Source organism: Theropithecus gelada, chromosome 3 (assembly GCF_003255815.1).
Source record: "Theropithecus gelada isolate Dixy chromosome 3, Tgel_1.0, whole genome shotgun sequence".
NCBI classification, from domain to species: Eukaryota; Metazoa; Chordata; class Mammalia; order Primates; family Cercopithecidae; genus Theropithecus; species Theropithecus gelada.
Genome location: NC_037670.1, coordinates 162,609,894 through 162,629,224, shown reverse-complemented (window position 1 = coordinate 162,629,224; position 19,331 = coordinate 162,609,894). Strand labels below are relative to the sequence as shown.

The window sequence follows — 19,331 nt, the reverse complement described above, 5'->3', positions numbered from 1 at the left end:
TTCCCCTTCTTCCTTCCTTCCTTCCTTCCTTCCTTCCTTCCTTCCTTCCTTCCTTCCTTCCTTCCTTCCACAGGGTCTTTCTCTGTCACCCAGGCTGGAGTGTAGTGGTGCGATCTCGGCTCACTGCACCCTCCACCTCCCCAGCTCAAGCGATCCTCCCACCTTAGTCTCCCAAGTAGCTGAGATCACAGGCACGTGCCACCAAGCTTGGCTGATTTTTGTATTTTTTGTAGAGAGGGGGTTTTGCCATGTTGCCCAGGTTTGTCTCAAACTCCTGGACTCAAGTGATCTGCCAGCCTTAGCCTCCCAAAGTACTGGGACTACAGGTATGAGCCACCATGCTCAGCTGACCCTACCTTAAGCAAACAAACAAATAAACACCAAAAAACATGTCCTATTTTAGCTTCAAATATCAATTTCCCAATTATAGGTTCAGTTGGGAGGTAATGTCACTATATTGTGTCATTTCTCACTGTTAAAATTTTACCTCTGTGCCCTTGAACCCATCAAAAGTAAGAATAGAAATTATCTATTGTCTCCAAAAAGATTTAAATGTCATTAGTTAGTCACAGAGAAGTAAATTTTATTTTCTCACTTTTAGATAGAGTCATGTGCTGCATAATGACATTTTGGTCAATGATGGACTGCATGTATGTTGGTGGCCCATAAGATTATCATAGAATTTAAAACTCCTATCACCTAGTGACATCACGTTTGTGGTGTTGCTGGAGTAAACAAACCAACTGTGCTGCCAGGTATATAAAAGAAGAGCACACATCATCATGTACAGTATATCATACTTGATAATGATAACAAACAATTTCTGTTTTTACTATGGATACAACTTATGTATTTGTTCTACTACACTTTATGATAATTTTAGCATGTTCTCCTTCTCCTTTTAAAAAATGTTAACTGTAAAAAAGCCCCAGGCAGGTCTTTCAGGAGGGATTCCAGAAGAAGACTGTTGTCACAGGAGGTGGCAGCTCCATGTGTGTTACTGCTCTGGAAGAACCTCCAGTGGGACAAGATGTGGAGGTGAAAGACAGTGATATTGATGATGCTGACCCTGTATAGGCCTAGACTAATGTGTGTGCTTGTGTCTTAGTTTTTAACAAAACAGTTAAAAAAAATTTTTAATAGACAAGAGCTTATACAATAAGAATACAAAGAAAGAATATTTTTATACGGCTGTACAACATGTTTGTGTTTTATTCATGTTATTAAAAAAGTAATTAATCGCAGCACTTTGGGAGGCTGAGGTAGGCGGATCACGAGGTCAGGAGATCGAGACCATCCTGGCCAACATGGTGAAACCCCGTCTCTACTAAAAATACAAAAATTAACCTGGCGTGATGGCGCTTGCTTGTAGTCCCAGCTACTCGGGGGGCTGAGGCAGGAGAATCACTTGAACCCGGGAGGCGGAGGTTGCAGTGAGCCGAGATCGCGCCACTGCACTCCAGCCCGGCAACAGAGCGAGACTCCATCTCAAAAAAAAAAAAAGTAATCAGTATTAGTGTTATTATTAAGTATTATTAAAAAGAATCAAAAAGTTTAAAAAATTAGAACATTTGTAAGGTAAAAACAGTTACAATAAGCTAATGTTAATTTATTGTTGAAGAAAAACTATTATTTGATTAATTGTGTACCCTAAGTGTGCGGTGTTTATAAAGTCTCCAGTCATGTACAGTAATGACTTAGGCCTTCACATTTACTCACTATTCACTCACTCACCCAATTTTTATCCTGCAAGCTCCATTACTGGTAAGTGCCAGGTATAGGTATATCTTATCTTTTATGCCATATTTTTACTATACGTTTTCTATGTTATATTTATATACACAAATATTTGCCATTGTGTTAACGTTGTCTACAGTATTCAGAATCAGAATAGTAACCTGCCGTGCAGGTTTGTAACCTAGGAGCAATCAGCTGGGCTATCTAGCCTAAGTCTGCCATAGGCTATACCATCTAGGCACAACGTGTTTGCGCTTTATTCACGTTATTACAAAAGTAATGCCATCTACCATGGTAAGTAAAACCTTACCACCTAGGTTTGTATAAGTACACTCTATATGATGTTTGCAGAACAACAAAGTTGCCTCATGACACATTTCTCAGAATGTATCCCATCGCTAAGCAACACATACATGTACACTGGGTCTTTCCAAGTTTTTAAGACTTAGGTTAGAAATCTGACATTTGAACAAGAATCAACATTAACAAAGTGAGGATGAGGGCTGAGATTATGACTGTGTGAGTGGGAAGAAGGGTGTGCATCTCAAGGCTGGGCTACAGTCAGGGGACTACATGTTGGTTTGATGCAGAGAGCTTAAACTATAGTTGTAAAAACATGGTATAATAGAAATTGCATTGAATTAAAAAATCAAGAAACTTGGAAACCAAGCCTGAGTCTGCTAACATAATCTTCTTGGGTATTTGTCAGGCTAGGTCAGTACTCTCTGATCTATGGTAACAAAACACCACAATATTCAGTGGTGCTAAGTAATAAGCTAGCTTCATGCACATAGCTATTAGCTCATGGTTGCCAGGGTGCAGAGACCTGACTTAGGCATCTGAACTCACCTTAAAGGCCATGGGTACTTCAATGATGTAAAGATCCACGTAGTCTAGCTGGAGGACCCTGAGTGTCCTCTCCAGGGTTGGGCGGACCATCTCTGGGACGTGATTTGTAGCCCATAGCTGAAAGAATCAAAGAGGGATCATTAACTAATGTTCACACGATTTTTACAATAATGCAGCCCCTTTTTCTTTGTAAAGCACTCGTACACATTTTTTTTTTTTTTTTTTTGAGATAGGGGTCTCACTATGTTGCCCAGGCCGATCTTTATCTCCTGGGCTCAAGCCATCTGCCCACTTCAGCTTCCCAAAGTGCCAGGATTATAGGTATCAACCACCGTGCCTGGCCCCTTGTACACATTTTATTCACACATTTCATTTCACAAAAACATGTTTGTGATGCAGTGTCATCTGAGTATAGGATGAGCTGATAAAACTCTTGACACTCAGAACCTAGCTTGAGAGCTTGTTTGGAGGTTCTAGCAGGGGAGTGCAGCTACTCACATACCCTTGACCTAGAAACCCTCCTCCTTCATCAGGGAAAGCCGTCCTCTTCCGCTGAGAGTGCAGCTTCAAGAGGTACAATTGCCCAGACAGCCAGACCAGCTGAATTAGCCCTGGTGACCAATGGGGTGACAGATGTTGCAGCCAGATCGCCCTCACATCTCCAGACATAATTTTATGCAATTCTACAAGAGACTTACAGATCCTCCTGACCACGGAGTACCTAATTTGATGGCAGTCTTTCCCATTTCCGGGCGAATTTCCTGACTGATCCTTAGTGCTTGCATTTTTCCTCATTGTATAACTAGGGTTACACAATGTTCTAGATGTCCTGACCTAGCCTGATACTTTATTGTCATGCCACTCTGATAAAATGAGCAAGGAATATGGTTATGTGTGTGGCTTCACCGGGTCCTTCGCATTGTGACAGGTGGTGTGAAAGCCTGGTGAAAGTTTAAATTAGTGCACAGGTTTACATTTGCTTTCACTGATCTTTTGTTCTTGTTGGGCCCTAGTTAGACCCAGAGCAATTAAGTTACTCTTTCATTAAGGCATTATTACATAATGAAGGATCAAGGTTTGGTTGATCCTACTGGAGCATGTGTACCCTTAGGTGTCTGAGACATATGGTGCCAAGGTTGCTCATACCCACAGGACAAATTAGTACATCTTTTGGATTATCAGTTTTGCTCACAGATTTTTTGGGGGCATATAAGTTTAGAATCATACTTTTTTGTTTCTTTTGTTTTTTTGAGACGGCGTCTTGCTGTGTCACTGAGGCTGGAGCGCAGTGGCTTGATCTTGGCTCGCTGCAACCTCTGCCTCCCGGGTTCAAGCGATTCTCCTGCCTCAGCCTCCCAAGTAGCTGGGATTACAGGCACCTGCCACCACACCTGGCTAATTTTTGTATTTTTAGTAGATGGGGTTTCCCCATGTTGGCCAGTCTGGTCTCAAACTTCTGACCTCAAGTGATGCTTCCTCCTCTGCCTTCCAAAGTGCTGGGATTATAGGCATGAGCCACTGCACCTGGCCTGAATCATACTTCTTTTGGTCACCAGAAAGGGCAAGCAAAATTGGTAAAATCTAATTTTTTTCCTCTGTTGGACAATGATTTTTTTTCTCGCCTTAAAAACAGAGAAAATGTAACATGAAGAGAGTAGTGGAAAAATGTGTCACGTGTGTTTTGATGGCTACTCTGGGTCCCTTTGGTGTTACTATTGTAATCCCTTCTAAGTGGAAATTCTGTTTGATATTTTAATTTACTTTCTTTTTTCATTCCTGGGCGTAGGCTGATGATATTTTAATTTACTTTTATTCAACAAACATACATAGTATTAGCTTTGTACCAGGTTCGGTGTGACTGCTTTGTAAATGTGAACTCATAACAACTTTATGAAATAGTTGACATTATTATCCCCATTTTACAGAGAAAAAAAAACTCAGGTCCAGAAATGCTAGGCAACTCAGCCAATAGTGACAGATCTGGGCCTCTGACCTGGGCAATCTTGTACCAGTCTGGGCACTCAATCACCCCCTCATTGCCTCTCAGGTGCTGCTGAACTGCAGCGAAGACAATCCTGATGAGGCAATTACATGAACTCAGCTGCACATGCTATTTCTGTTTACTTAAGTAAACACCAATATTTCGCCCAAGTATGCTTTATTACATACAGCCCATATTGACATTGTATATGTACGAATATTGCTTTCCATTCACAACTGTACTTTTTGGACAATTTAAAGGATTAAAGTTAAAGGACAATTTAAAGCATGTTTTGACCACCTTTTCCTTGTATGCTAACTTTAGCCCCATCATAGTGAGAAATGACTTTTACAATATGAGTCATTAAGCGAAAGGCTTGTATAATGTGCCTGCCCAGGAAGCCCATATAGCTGGCTTTTGGATTAGTGACCTTATGAGCTTGTTTTTGTTTTAAATTTACATTTGTTTGCTTTTATTAAACAAAATCTAGGCCGGGCGCGGTGGCTCATGCCTGTAATCCCAGCACTTTGGGAGGCCGAGGCAGGCGGATCACGAGGTCAGGAGATCGAGACCATCCTGGCGAACACGGTGAAACCCCGTCAACCCCGTCTCTACTAAAAATACAAAAAAATTAGCTGGGCGCGGTGGCGGGCACCTGTAGTCCCAGCTACTCGGGAGGCTGAGGCAGGAGAATGGCGTGAACCCGGGAGGCGGAGCTTGCAGTGAGCCGAGATCGCACCACTGCACTCCAGCCTGGGCGGCAGAGCGAGACTCCATCTCAAAAAAAAAAAAAAAAATCTAAATGCCATTTCTGAGTTAATTACATTTGCTCAAATTCTTTTTTTTTTTTTTTTTTTTTTTTTTTTTTGAGATAAGGTCTTGCTCTGTCACTCAGGTTGGAGTGCAGTGATATGAACATGACTCATTGCAGCCTTGACCTCCCTGGCTCAAGCCATTCTCCTGCCTCAACCTCCCAAAAAGCTGGGACTACAGGTGCAAGCTACCATGCCTGGCTAATTTTTGTATTTTTTTTTTGTTGTTGAGACAGGGTTTTGCCATATTACCCAGGTTGGTCTTGAACTCCTGAACTCAAGCAAAACACCTGCCTCAGCCTCCCAAAGTGAGGATTAGAGGCGTGAGACACTGCACCCAGCCAAATACTTTTTTAAAACCCTCTTTCTCTCCCCCAAATGCTACTCTGCTTACTTCTCCCAAATTAATAAATAATTCATTAATATGATACAAGAATGTCGAAAATCCTATTTTGCATGATTTGGGTTCATTTTAACACTTATCTTTTAAACAAAGAAACAACCCAAACTGTTATTAAGTACTGCGTACTCATGAATGCAATTACACACACACACACACACACACACACACAGAAGATGAATAATAAAATGAACACCTGAAACCTTCTCACCGTCCCCATTGGAGGCTGAAGGCAAGATCTCACCTTTCCACAGTAGAAAATATCTTCCCTCCGCACCTTTCCTTCTGCTATCTTCTCCCTGATGGCCTCCCCAACTTCGTGTTCATTTTGGTAGATGTAGGCGCCATCAATATGTCGGTACCCTGTGTCAATAGCAACCTTCACCGATGTTGCACAGGCTCCCTTAGGGGTCTGAAGTGACAAAGAGGTTGGGTTTGGGGAAAAGAGAAATGGTCTTTCCTTTAATCATCATTAATCAGGACACTTTGCATGTACGTTCCTTTACAGCTAGAATGACACATTCCCAATTCCTTGCTGTTGTGATTGGAAGATGGTGTTCAGCAGCAGGAGAAACTGACCTCCCAGGGGCCTCCCCTCCCTCAGTGGGAGACACTATCTGTCCCAGGTCTGCCCTCAGCTTTGTGGCATCAAAAATGTGATTTGGGCCGGGTGCGGTGGCTCACACCTTTAATCCCAGCACTTTGGGAGGCTGAGGCGGGAGGATCACGAGGTCAGGAGATTGAGACCATCCTGGCTAACACGTTGAAGCCCCGTCTCTACTAAAAATACAAAAAATTAGCCAGGCGTGGTGGCTGGTGCCTGTAGTCCCAGCTACTCGGAAGGCTGAGGCAGGAGAATTACATGAGCCTGGGAGGTGGAGCTTGCAGTGAGCCAAGATTGTGCCACTGCACTCCAGCCTGGGCGACAGAGCAAGACTCCATCTCAAACAAACAAACAAACAAAATGTGATTTGATCAATATTTCTTGTGACATGAGAATTCATGGAAGCCTTTTTTATCGGAGGGCACGAGCTGATTGAAGAAGGCTAAATTATAAATCAAAGGTTGGGTGAACAAATTGAGATGTATCCACAGAATGGAATACTCCTCAGTAATAAAAAGGAATGAAGTAGGCCTGGTGTGGTGGTTCACACCTGTAATCCCAGGACTTTGGGAGGCTGAGACAGGAGGATTGCTTGAGGCCAGGAGTTTGAGACCAGCCTGGGCAACATAGGGAGACTCCATCTATACAAAAATTAAAGTAATTAGCTGGGTGTGGTGGCATGCGCCTTTGGTCTCAGTTACTTGGGAGGGTAAGGTAGGGGGATTGCTTGAGCCTGAGAGTTCAAGGCTGTGGTGAGCCATGATCATGCCACTGCACTCCAGCCTGGGCAACAGAGACCCTGTCTCAAAAACAAACAAACAAACAAACAAAAAGAAATGTAGCATTGATGACAACACATAGTATGGATGAATCTCAAAATAATTATACTGAGTGAAAGAAGCCCGCCCAAAAAGAATAAATACTTCAGTTTTTCTCTTCTAGCATTTTATATAAATGGAATCACAGTCTGTGGCGACAGACATAGATCAGTGATTGTCTGGGGTCGGGAGTCGGGGAAGTGTGGGTGGGAGGAGGGATCACAAAGTGGCATGAGGAAGCTTATAGAGTTGATAGCTATGTTCATTATTTTGATGGTGGTGATGGCCTCGCAGATAAATATACATCAGACTCATCAAATTGTATACTTTAAATATGGACAGTTTATTATATGTCAGTTATGTCTCAATAAAACTGAGGAAAAATATTGTTGAGGAACATTTTATGTTTTAGGATATATTTTAATAAAATTTGGTAGCTACATCTTTGTTCATTTTATTAACTCACATTAAACTTAAGAATGAGCATATCCTGTCCCCTGAACACTGGTTTTTCATTTGCTATGGTTTGATTATTTTTGTCCCCTCCAAAACTCATGTTGAAACTGAATCTCCAATGTAAAAAAAGGCGTTGAGAGGTGGGGCCTAATAGGAGGAGTTTGGGATTAATGCCACCATAAAAAGGGCTTGTGGGAGTGGGTTCTCACTCTTCTGTCATGTGAGTAATGGTGTCTCTCCCCTCCAGAGAATGCAGCATTCAAGGTGCACCCTTGGAGGCAGACAGACTGGGCCCTAACCTGCTGGCATCTTGATCTTGGACTTTCCAGTCTCCAGAACTGTAAGAGAATAAACTTCTGTTCTTTATCAGTTACCCAGTCTCAAGCATTCTGTTACAGCACACAAAATAGAGCAAGACACCATTTTTCAGATTCCACAGAAATCCCTATGCCTTGGTTTTGATGGCATTTAAATACGAGTGTGTTTCATTTTTGTTACATTTTTTTAATGAGAAACAGCAATGAGATTTTCCTGAAGACAAACATCTAGTCTCATCAAATATAATTTTCAAAGCATCTTTTAGAGAGTGTGTTGTGTGAGAGGGTTAGTTCTATTTTCTGATTTGCGCTGACTTGGTATTGAAGGTTGATTGTTCTGATCTTGCTCAACAAATGTTGGTCAACTACTTGTGCTTTCTTTAGTGTTCTAACCAAATGCTGGACAAATCACATCAGACATGTGAACTCTGGTCCACAGCTATTGATTTGTTGTAGGCTGAGCAAGAGAATAAATCTGAAATGTATTTCTAGTGACTTTATAGTCCTGGGCAGGAAACAGAAGGCTTTGGGAGCATATATTGTATTTTTGCCCCCCGCCGCTTCAGCTGAAAGTCGTCACTATAGAGAAGATAAGAGGATACGAAAAATTAACAAACTGGCTACATAGATGATATTATAAGATTCATAGTCACAAATATCAAATAGCTGGGAGGAGGAGACACACATTCCAGGAATATTAGAAATATTTGTTTGGTTAATTAACAACATGATTAATAGGACTTGGAGAGTAATTGAGTCAAAAGGCCAGAAAAAGCCTGTAAAATGAGATGTTATGAATGACAAGTGTGACAACCAAAGTACAGTGGGAAGGGGAAGTGAGGCATGGTGTCCAGAAATTTACAGGGAAGAAAATAAACATCTACTTTCATTCTCAAGTATCTACATTATTATTATTATTATTATTATTATTATTATTATTAGAGACAGGGTCTCTGTCACCCAGGCTGGAGTACCGTGGCACAATTATGGCTCACTGCAGCCTCGGCCTCCTGGGCTCAAGTGATTCTTCCACCTCAGCCTCCCGAGTAAGTGGGACTACAGGCATGTGCCACCACGCCTGGCTAACATTTTTGTAGAGATGGGGTTTTGCCATGTTGCCCATGCTGGTCTCAAACTCTTGGGCTCAAGCGATCCTCCTGCCTTGGCCTCCCTCTACATATATATTATTAATACATGAAGCTTAATACTAGATGGTAAATAGAATCTCAGAAATGTCACTGAGATTTTGTGGGCTGGAACTGATCATTTAAATGAAGAGCTAAAGTACACAATGAAGGGTGCCCCAGACAAATACATATTAAAGTAGGCGCTTGTATTTTCAAAGATTAACCCAAAAAATGAAGTACAGAGGAGAGCATTTAGGATAAAGAAAGTATGGCCAGGGATTGTGGCTCACACCTGTAATCCCAGCACTTTGAGAGGTCAAGGCGGGCAGATCAGCTGAGGTCAGGAGTTCAAGACCAGCCTGGCGAACATGGTGAAACCCCGCTTCTACTAAAAAATACAAAAATTAGCCAGGCGTGGTAGTGAGCGCCTGTAATCCCAGCTACTTGGGACGCTGAGGCAGGAGCAACTCTTGAACCTGGGAGACATAGGTTGCAGTGAGCCGAGATCATGCCACTGCACTCCACCCTGGGTGACAGAGCGAGACTCTGTCTCAAAAAAGAAAGAAGGAAGGTAGGAAGAAAGGAAGGAAGGAAGGAGGGAAGGAGGGAAGGAGGAAAGAAGGGAAGGAGGGAAGGAGGGAGGGAGGTAGGGAGGGAGGGAGGAAGGGAGGGAGGGAAGGAAGGAAGGAAAGAAAGAAGGAAAGAGAGAGGTAAAGGCAAGGACTAAGGCAGGAGTGTAGTCCACCATGGTGCTGCATATTTGGATGATGACTCATTTAACAAGGATTATGGCACAGAAACAAGTTATAGTAGTGAAAATCTTCAATTATTCAGCTATCACCGTGGAGTCTCTTCTAAAAGCTGGATATTTACTATTGACTTATTTATTTATATGTTTATATTTATATACTTGCTGAAAAATATTGTCCCTCAGAAGGCAGAAGCAGCAGTGAGATGTATTACTATTTTATACTTAATTCTAATCAATATGGAGGAACTAGTTGGGACTGTGGACATGAGGACCACACTTTCTAATTCTTTTTTGTTGTTGTTGTTAGACGGAGTCTCGCTCTGTCGCCAGGCTGCAGTGCAGTGGTGTGATCTCGACTCACTGCAACCTCCACCTCCCGGGTTCAAGCGATTCTCCTGCCTCAAACTCCTGAGTAGCTGGGACTCCAGGCACGCGCCACCACGCCCAGCTAATTTTTGTACTTTTAGTAGAGACGGGGTTTCACCATGTTGACCAGGATGGTCTCAATCTCTTGACCTTGTGATCTGCCAGCCTCGGCCTCCCAAAGTGCTGGAATTACAGGCATGAGCCACGGCACCTGGCCCACACTTTGTAATTCTTAAATGTGGCACAAAGAAATTCTACATAAATTCTGACACATTTTTTAGGAAAACCAGTTTTGAAAAAAAATCAGAAAGATCAAATAGGATACCACATAAATGATATGATAGGAGAATCTAAAATATAAAAATTTGATTCCACAATGAAGGACAATCCCACTGAACATTAAACCAAAAAATCCGGTTTCCTAAAATGACTGACAGCATCTCCTTCTACTTAAGAAAATTAAAAATGCTAGATTAGGCCGGCGTGGTGGCACACGCCTGTAATCCCAGCACTTCGGGAGGCTGAGGTGGGAGGATCACTTGGGCCCAGGAGTTTGAGAACAGCCTGGGCAACATGGCGAAACCCCATCTCTATAAAAACTACAGAAATTAGCCGGGTCTGGTGACTCGCTTGAGCCTGGGAGGCAGAATTTGCAGGGAGCCATAATCATGCGAATGCGCTTCAGCCTGGGTGACAGAGCAAGACCCTGTCTCAAAAAAAGAAAAAAAAAAAAACCAAAGAAACAAAACTAGATTAAAACTTTTAGGCCGGGCGCGGTGGCTCAAGCCTGTAATCCCAGCACTTTGGGAGGCCGAGACGGGCGGATCACGAGGTCAGGAGATCGAGACCATCCTGGCTAACATGGTGAAACCCCGTCTCTATTAAGAAATACAAAAAACTAGCCGGGCGAGGTGGCGGGCGCCTGTAGTCCCAGCTACTCGGGAGGCTGAGGCAGGAGAATGGCGGGAACCCGGGAGGCGGAGCTTGCAGTGAGCTGAGATCCGGCCACTGCACTCCAGCCCGGGCGGCAGAGCGAGACTCCGTCTCAAAAAAAAAAAAAAAAAAAAACTTTTAAAAAGTGCTGAAAAGACAGTAGGCATTTATTAATTCAAACTAAATTTTATGGGAAAGTCTGAATGCAGAAATGAGAGGTGCAGGAGATGAAAAAGTTAAGTAAAAAACTCCCTGAAAGGCTATGGCCACCTCCAGTCCCTGGGAGATTTCATAACCTATGTAACCAGAGTCTGCTGACCAGTTTAATGTGGTCACTGGGTAGCAGTGCCTCCAGGGCACCTGGAGCAAACACACACAAATGCTGTCTGAAAGAAAATACTTGTTTTTCACCCTTGATGCACGCTCACAAATACTTTTTTTAAAGTAGTATTAACCTGCACACAGTTGAAGAATTCGGGTACCCCAGAAAACAAAGTTCCATAAAGGAAGACTGGCAGAAACAATTGAGAGCCTAAACAGAACCATAGATCCTAATATTGGAACTATCATTAGAATGAAATTGCACCTGTATCTTACACCATACACAAAAAGTCAACTCAAAATGGATTAAAGATTTTTAAGACCAGAAACTGTAAAATTCCTAGAAGAAAACATAAGGGAAAAAGCATCATGACGTTGGGGTAGGCGATGATTTCTTGGATATGACACCAAAAGCACAAGAAACAAAAGCAAAAATAGGTTGTTGGGACTACATCAAGCTAAAAAGCCTCTGCACAGAAAAGGAAACACTCAACAGAGTTAAAAAGCAACCTATGGAATACGAGAAAATATTTGCAGACCATATACCTCACAAGGTGTTAATATCCCAGATATAATTAAAAGGAACTTCTACAACTCAATAGCAAAAAAACAAAAACAAAAAACAAACAAAAACATCCCAAAGAAAAAACTAACCTGATTAAAAAGTTGGCAAAGGAGTTGAGTAGACATTGCTCCAGAGAAGACATACAAATGGCCAACAGGTATATGAGAAGATACTCAACATCACTATCCATCTGGGAAATGCAAATCAAAACTACAATTAAATAACACCTCGCACCCATTAGGATGACTATTATCAAAAAACTGAAAGATAACAAGTATTGGTGAGGATGTAAAGAAATTACAACTCTTGTTCACTGTTGGTGGAAATTTAAAATGGTGCAGCTACTATGGAAAACAGTATGGAGTTTCCTAAAAAAATAAAGATATATTAGACCATGTTGGTCAAGAAAAAAAATTAAAAATACAACTACTGTATGATCCAGCAATCCTACTTCAGGGTGTATATCCAAAGGAAATAAAATCACTATCTTGAGGAAATATTTGCACTTCCATGTTCACTGTAGCATTGTTCACAATAGGTAAGATATGGAAACAACCAAAATGGTCACTGACAGATGAGCAGGTAAAGAAAATGTGGTACATAAACAGTGTAATATTATTCAGCCTCAAAAAAGAAGGAAATTCTGCAATACGCAACAACATGGATGAACCTGGGGGACGTTATACTAAGTGAAATAATTCAGTCACAGAGTAATACCGCAATAAAAAATCGGAATTATTAGTCAAAAGTTAAAATAACTATGATTGTTTTGATTAAAGAAAGAAACTTGAGGCTGGGCATGGTGGCTCATGCCTATAATCTCAGCACTTTGGGAGGCTGATGCAGGAGGATTGCTTGATGCTAGGGGTTTGAGACTGGCCTGGGCAACATAGTAAGACTCTGTCTTACAATAAAATAATAAAATAAAATAAAAGCAAAAATTAAAAAATTATCCAGGCACGGTGACGTACACCTGTCTGTACTCCTAGCTACTTGAGAGGCAGAGGCAGGAGGATTGCTTGAGCCCAGGAGTTGAGATCTTCAGTGAGCTACGACTGCACCACTGCGGTCCAGCCTGGGTGACAGAAGACCCTCATCTCTATTAAAAAAAAAATTAAATTTAAAAACAAAGAAATAAATGTGAAAATCTCTGTAGAGGACAGGAAACTATGAAAAGTACCCTAGAAGATTTAGGAAAGAACCAAACACAGCAATTCTATAAACAAAACAAACAAACAAAAATCTGGTAAGACATCTAAAATTAAACGGATGCATCAGTAGCATATCGGACATGGCAAGAAGGAATTAGGTAGAAGGAAGAAGGTAAATCAGCAGAAATGATCCAACACTGCTTCTCCATGTTAATGTCCAGCATTTCCCGTGTCTTTTGAAAATGACGCAGAAGCTGCTGTCTTGGAACATGTGCTCCAGGCAGGATCTACCTGCATATTGCCTTCTAGTCACCAGACCAATAATTAGTTGTTCCAAGAGGGGGTTTCCAGTGACTATCACTTGGTAGGGAGACTAATTTCACAGCCATGGAGTCACGTTAGAATATATCCTTCTAAATATAAAAGGTAGGAGTTCTTGCCGGGCGTGGTGGCTCACGCCTGTAATCCCAGTACTGTGGGAGGCCGAGGGTGTTGAATCACCTGAGGTTGGGAGTTAGAGACCAGCCTGATCAACAGGGAGAAACCCCATCTCTACGAAAAATACAAAAATTAGCTGGGTGTGGTGGTGCACACCTGTAGTCCCAGCTACTCAGGAGGCTGAGGCAGGAGAATGGCTTGAACCCGGGAAGTGGAGGTTTTGGTGAGCCGAGATTGATCGCACCATTGCACTCCAGCCTAGGCAACAAGAGCAAAAGTCTGTCTCAAAAAAAAAAAAGGTAGGAGTTCCTTTTATATTTGGGATATTATCCCTTATGAGATCTCCTGGCTGAATAAAGGAAGAGGGTGATACACTAAGGGAACTGTACACCAAGACACCACGTGCAATGCAGGTGGAGAGCAGGTGTGAGAGTGGATCTTGGGGTGCAGCATCAAGAGGAAGGTCGAATTTCAAGTTGGATAAAGGAGAGTTTATTGATATGGAAACACTATCCTCTGATACCTCACTTAACACCTCAGGAAACAGTGGTAACACACTGCCAGCGTAACTCTTGAAATCTTGGAAAAAGTGAGATCCACATACATGAAGTAGACATTCCAGAAATACCATGGCAGATGATCAAGAGAGGGCTCAGGAAGCTCAGAGAAGGGAGCCCACTATAGTGGATATACTACGTAAGGTCGGAAACCCGCGGATGATCTGTGTTTTGCAGCAGGGCCCAGATAACACTCCTTTTACCAGAGAGATAGCAATGCTTTAGCGACAAAAATACCAGAGTTGTTGAGCTCAATTACAGCTGTCCTCTGTAGACAAGGTAGACTGTGTGAGATGTTGAAAAACTAGGTTTAATAAAAAAAATTAGGGCCCAGGTGTGGTGGCCCAGACTTCTAACTTCAGCACTTCAGGAGACCAAGACAGGAGGATTGCTTGAGCCCAGGAGTTCAAGACCAGCCTGAGCAACATAGTGAGATCCTGTCCTTGTTTTTAAAGCTAGGAATGATGGAATTTTAAAATAATAGAGGCTACATGGTAGTACTAACTTCAGAAGTGAAGTGGGCACTGTTATCAAAATGAGTGGTATCCAAAGAGCATGACCTGCAGAGATGCTTTGCAGAGATGGTTAATTAGACATGAAATCCCTAGAGTTTTCAGGCAACATACAGGATGCTCAGTTAAATTTGAAATTCAAATGGGCAAGACTTTTTTGTATATGCACATTCCAAATATTAAATGGGATGGAACATACTTATATTTTAAAATGACTCATTGTTCATCTGAAGTTCAAATTTACCTGGATATCTTATATTTTTACTTGCTAAACCTGGCAACCCTACCCTAAAGGCAAGTTAGATAGGCAGCCAACAAGTGTATTGCATAATTTACAGAAAGCAAAGCAGTCTGCATGGATTATTGGGCTGGGCATGGTGGCTCATGCCTATAATCCCAGCAATTTTGAAGGCCAAGGTGGGAGAGTCGCTTGAGTCCAGGAGTTTCAGACCATCCTGGGCAACATAGAAATATCTCGTTTCTATTAAGAATTAAACAAAAAAATGGATTACTGGAAGGCTGATGGAAGTTCTTTCAAGATAAAGTCATAGGTATGGCTGTATACTAGGAAAAGCATTAAGAAGGAAGCACACTACCCAGAAGGTGCCCTCAGGCTCCACAGACGGCATATTCCATACTTGCAGTACTATCCCTACCCATTTATTGAGTGACATGAATACACCAGGTTTCAGTAGGCCCAGAATGGGGAAGGGCTCAGCAGAAGTCTAGACTTTACCACAAGCATCCCTGCCACTTGGGCCATATGACCCAGCAGGCCCTATTGTTTACATGTGGCATGGAATTTATGGCAACCCTCAGTGGGAGAATTACAAGGTAAGCCTGTAGGGTTCTGGAGCAAGTCATGCCATCTACATTGATGACATTGCTGCTGAGCCCTGCAGAGATAGTATATCTGGTCATGGGCCGTGATGTGACTGTGTGGCCAGAGCTGCCCATTGTGAGCTGGGTTATATAAAGTCCACTACAACATAAGTTTGGGTGGGTCAGTGGCAATCCATTGTAAGATATAATTGGCACATTTGTGATTGGACACAAGTTGGACAAGACAGCATGCCATCCAGATGTCATCCAAAATCTGAATGAGTTGCTGTTGCTTACAAATTAATAATTACTTTACAGTGTTCTCCAAAAAGTGTTACAAGACTGGCCAACAACTGGATTATTATTCATGATGATTGTCTGTACTGGAGGACAAGCTGCCACCCTCTTGTAGTGTGATCTCTACTGTGTCCTCAATAATAGTCCCCCGAGTGTTAGTTGCTTGTGTTTTTTCTTTTTTCTTGTAGAAATAAAGAGGAAAATAAAGCATTGCTTGCACTCATGTCAGTATCAAAACGGGGAAGTAGGACAAAATGGATAAATAGGCTTAACTCTCTGAAACCATTCATTTATGCTTTCTGCCTGGCCCCTGGTCCCCTTAGGTAGAGCTTATGAGACCTTCACCCTGTCTTCAGCTTAAAACCAGATCAGAAAAAATTACTTGGTGTAAGAGCAAGGCTTTTCTTTCCTCAGGTGAAACAAAGCTCCCTGGGGGATCAGAAGAGGGGAATTACATGGGCATTGGGGAGAAAGTAAGGAATGTTTAGGGCTGGGTGTCATAGCTCATACCTATAATCCCAGCACTTTGGGAGGCTGAGGCAGGCAGATCACTTAAGCCCAGGAGTTCGAGACCAGCCTGGGCAACACGGCAAAAACCTGCCTCTAATAAAAATAAAATAAATAAAATAAAAGGAATGTTTAAAGGATGGCACATTCCTGAGAAACGGGTTCTGAGCCCTGCACCCCCACCTCCCTCTGCTCAGGGGCAAAACTGTAGTGGGTGTTTTAGGCTTCTCCTGGGTACCCACCAAGAGCTTGGACTGCACTTCTCCTTTGCCCCATGGCTCATTCAGATTCTGAAAACTTGCTGCAACTACAGCAGTCTCAACCAGAGCCACTCAGGAAGGAATATTCCCCCATCTAACTTTCTGGGCCATGCCTTCTCTGTAGCTTGTACCCCATAATTAGACTTGCTCATCATTTCTTTCATCTTTGAACAATAGTTATCTCCTGTAAGGGACTTACATGGGGGAGATATAACAAATGATAGAGAATATAGTTTTGAGAATCTCTGCATATATGTGGTTGGAGCCAAGATTATGAATGAGATCATAAAGAGACATTGTACAAAGAAAGAAGAGAAAGGGGCCAAGGATCAAACTCATATAATTGTTCCAAGAGTAATTTTCAATTGCATTACCAAAAACAAGGGAGGTGGGCAGTTGAAGTGGAATGTGGGATTGTGATCCAAGTTTTAACTACTCTTGCCTCGTCTGCCTTCCATTCTCTATGCTACAACCTGAGTTTTATCTTTCAAAAACACAGATCTGGTGATGCTCTCTCTTTGCTTCTAAACTTTAGATGATGTGTCATTACTATAGAATGAAGTTTCAACTCCTAGCTGAGCATAGTGGCTCATGCCTGTAATTCTAGCACTTTGGGAAGCTGGGGCGGGTGGATTGCTGGAACCCAGGAGTTCAACACCAGCCTGGGCAATATGATGAAACCCCTTCTCTACAAAAAATACAAAAATTAGCTGGGCATGGTGGCGCCTGCCTGTGGTCCCGGCTACTTAGGAGGTTGAGTCAGGATGATTGCTTGAGTCTGGGAGGCAGAGGTTGCAGTGAGCCAAGATTGCATCATTGCACTCCAGCCTCGGTGACAGAGTAAGACCCTGCCTCAGACAAACAAACGAACAAACAAAGTTCCAACTCCTTACCATGGTGTTCAAGGTCCTTGGTAATCCAACAAAATTCCAACTCCTTAGCATGGTGTTCAAGGTCCTTGGTAATCCAACAGAGTTTCAACTCCTTGGCATGGTGTTCAAGGTCCTTGGTAATCCCTGTCTTAATCTGCATTTTCAGATTCAGTTACCATCACCATTAACTCCCTGTGCCAGGCACTATGGGCTTGGCATTCCCTGGATATATCATATATCCTTCTCTGTCTAAATAAAATATCTCTATACTTCTTATTGCCAAAAATGTCCTGCTTTAGGTGTGCTTCTCTGTCTGGTACATTCATGCTCAACTTCAAATAGTTCATTCATACATGACCACTCAAATTTCGGTAGCATTTCTACACATGTCACTGTTTATTCTCATAATCAGCATTAAATGTTGAACTGCAACAAGGAAAAGATATTCTCACAAGCTGAAACTTTACTGTTTTAAAGGAAGCCTGTTTCAATCTTCATGGTCAAATTTAATTATTTCCATTTCTATGCTGATATGGTTTGGCTGTGTCCCCACCCAAATCTCATCTTGAATTATAGTTCCCATTATCCCCACATGTTATGGGAGGGACCCAGTGAGAGGTAATTGAATCATGGAGGAGGTTACTTCCATGCTGTTCTCAGGATAGTAAGTTCTCATGACATTTGATGGTTTTACAAGGGGCTTTTCCCCTTTGGTTCAGCACTTCTCCTTGCTTCCATTTTATGAAGAAGGACATGTTTTCTTCCCCTTCTGCCAAGATTGTAAGTTTCTTGAGGTATCCCCAGCCATGCTGAACTCTGAGTCAATTAAACCTCTTTCCTTTATAAATTACCCAGTCTCTAGGGTATGTCTTTAATAGCAGCATGAGAATTGACTAATACATACGCTTTCAGAGACTGTTTACAAAGAGTTCTAGAATAGCATTGATCCTTATCTTTGTCATGCTACAATTAGTTGTAAAGAATCTGCCCCATCTATTTGATTTTTAATGCCTGGATAACACAGACATCGTTTTTCTCAATATGACACTTCTATCACCTAATACTTAGTGCATGGCAAGTATTCACTAGGTGTTTGTTAGACTGAACTAAAAATTATCTAATATTAAAAAAAACACAAGTCATAAACACACAAATTTCATGTGACTCAGTTCACTCTAGTAATCAGCATTTAGCTAAATTTCAGTAAAGGAAGCAGAAAGTTCTCCTTCTCTAATCCAAACTAATTTTTAATCATGAATTGATTTGTTTAACCTTTGGCTCAATACCTATTCAGTAAATAGTAGTCCTTTCATTATTACAAATTGAGGTTGCTTCCATTACTACAAAAAGTAAGTCAATAAGATCTGCTTAAAATAAATTGCAGATCATGCTATAGGCAAATGTTAAAAGAAACAAACAAGCAAACAAAGAGAGAAAAGATAAGCTTACTGATTTAGGCTCTGAGTAGGTACCAAGTCCGATGATGGGAATGCTGTTTCCATCACTTAGAGGTATGCGGTGACTTGCAGCACTGAGATCCATTGTGGAGAGAGAATCCGATTGTAGGAGTGATTCTGAACACCACAGAGAGTCTTTTTAAAAAGGTGTCCTAGAGCCTATTCAATCAAAGAAAGGAAGGCCAGAGGGAGGAGCAGAGGGAAGGGAGATTAACACACCTATTTCTCAACCTGTTTTTTTTTCAAGGTTGTCCTGGAAATCCTAAGCATGGTTGTCCTTTGAACTTCATCAGAGGCTTGTAAAACATAACCTATTGAGAGCTTATGCTTACTTCTTCACAACAAAATATTGAAAAAAACAAAAAGAAGCAAATCTATCTGGCCTCTATCAGTTAGGATGTTTTGTTGGCAAATAAGAGAC

At 41.8% G+C, this 19,331-nt stretch overlaps 1 protein-coding gene across 1 annotated transcript in view; it reads right to left on the bottom strand.

Annotated features, from left to right (window-relative positions):
* Positions 1-19,087, bottom strand: part of AKR1D1 (aldo-keto reductase family 1 member D1) — a 75,712-nt gene extending 56,625 nt beyond the window's left edge. The window contains exons 1-3 of the mRNA XM_025381086.1: positions 18,903-19,087; positions 6,024-6,191; positions 2,587-2,703 (exon numbers count right to left, since the gene is read on the bottom strand). Of these exons, the coding sequence (XP_025236871.1) occupies positions 2,587-2,703; positions 6,024-6,191; positions 18,903-18,995 (378 nt within the window). The 5' untranslated portion in view covers positions 18,996-19,087. The remainder of the gene's footprint in view (positions 1-2,586; positions 2,704-6,023; positions 6,192-18,902) is intronic.
* Positions 19,088-19,331: the final 244 nt, after the last annotated feature.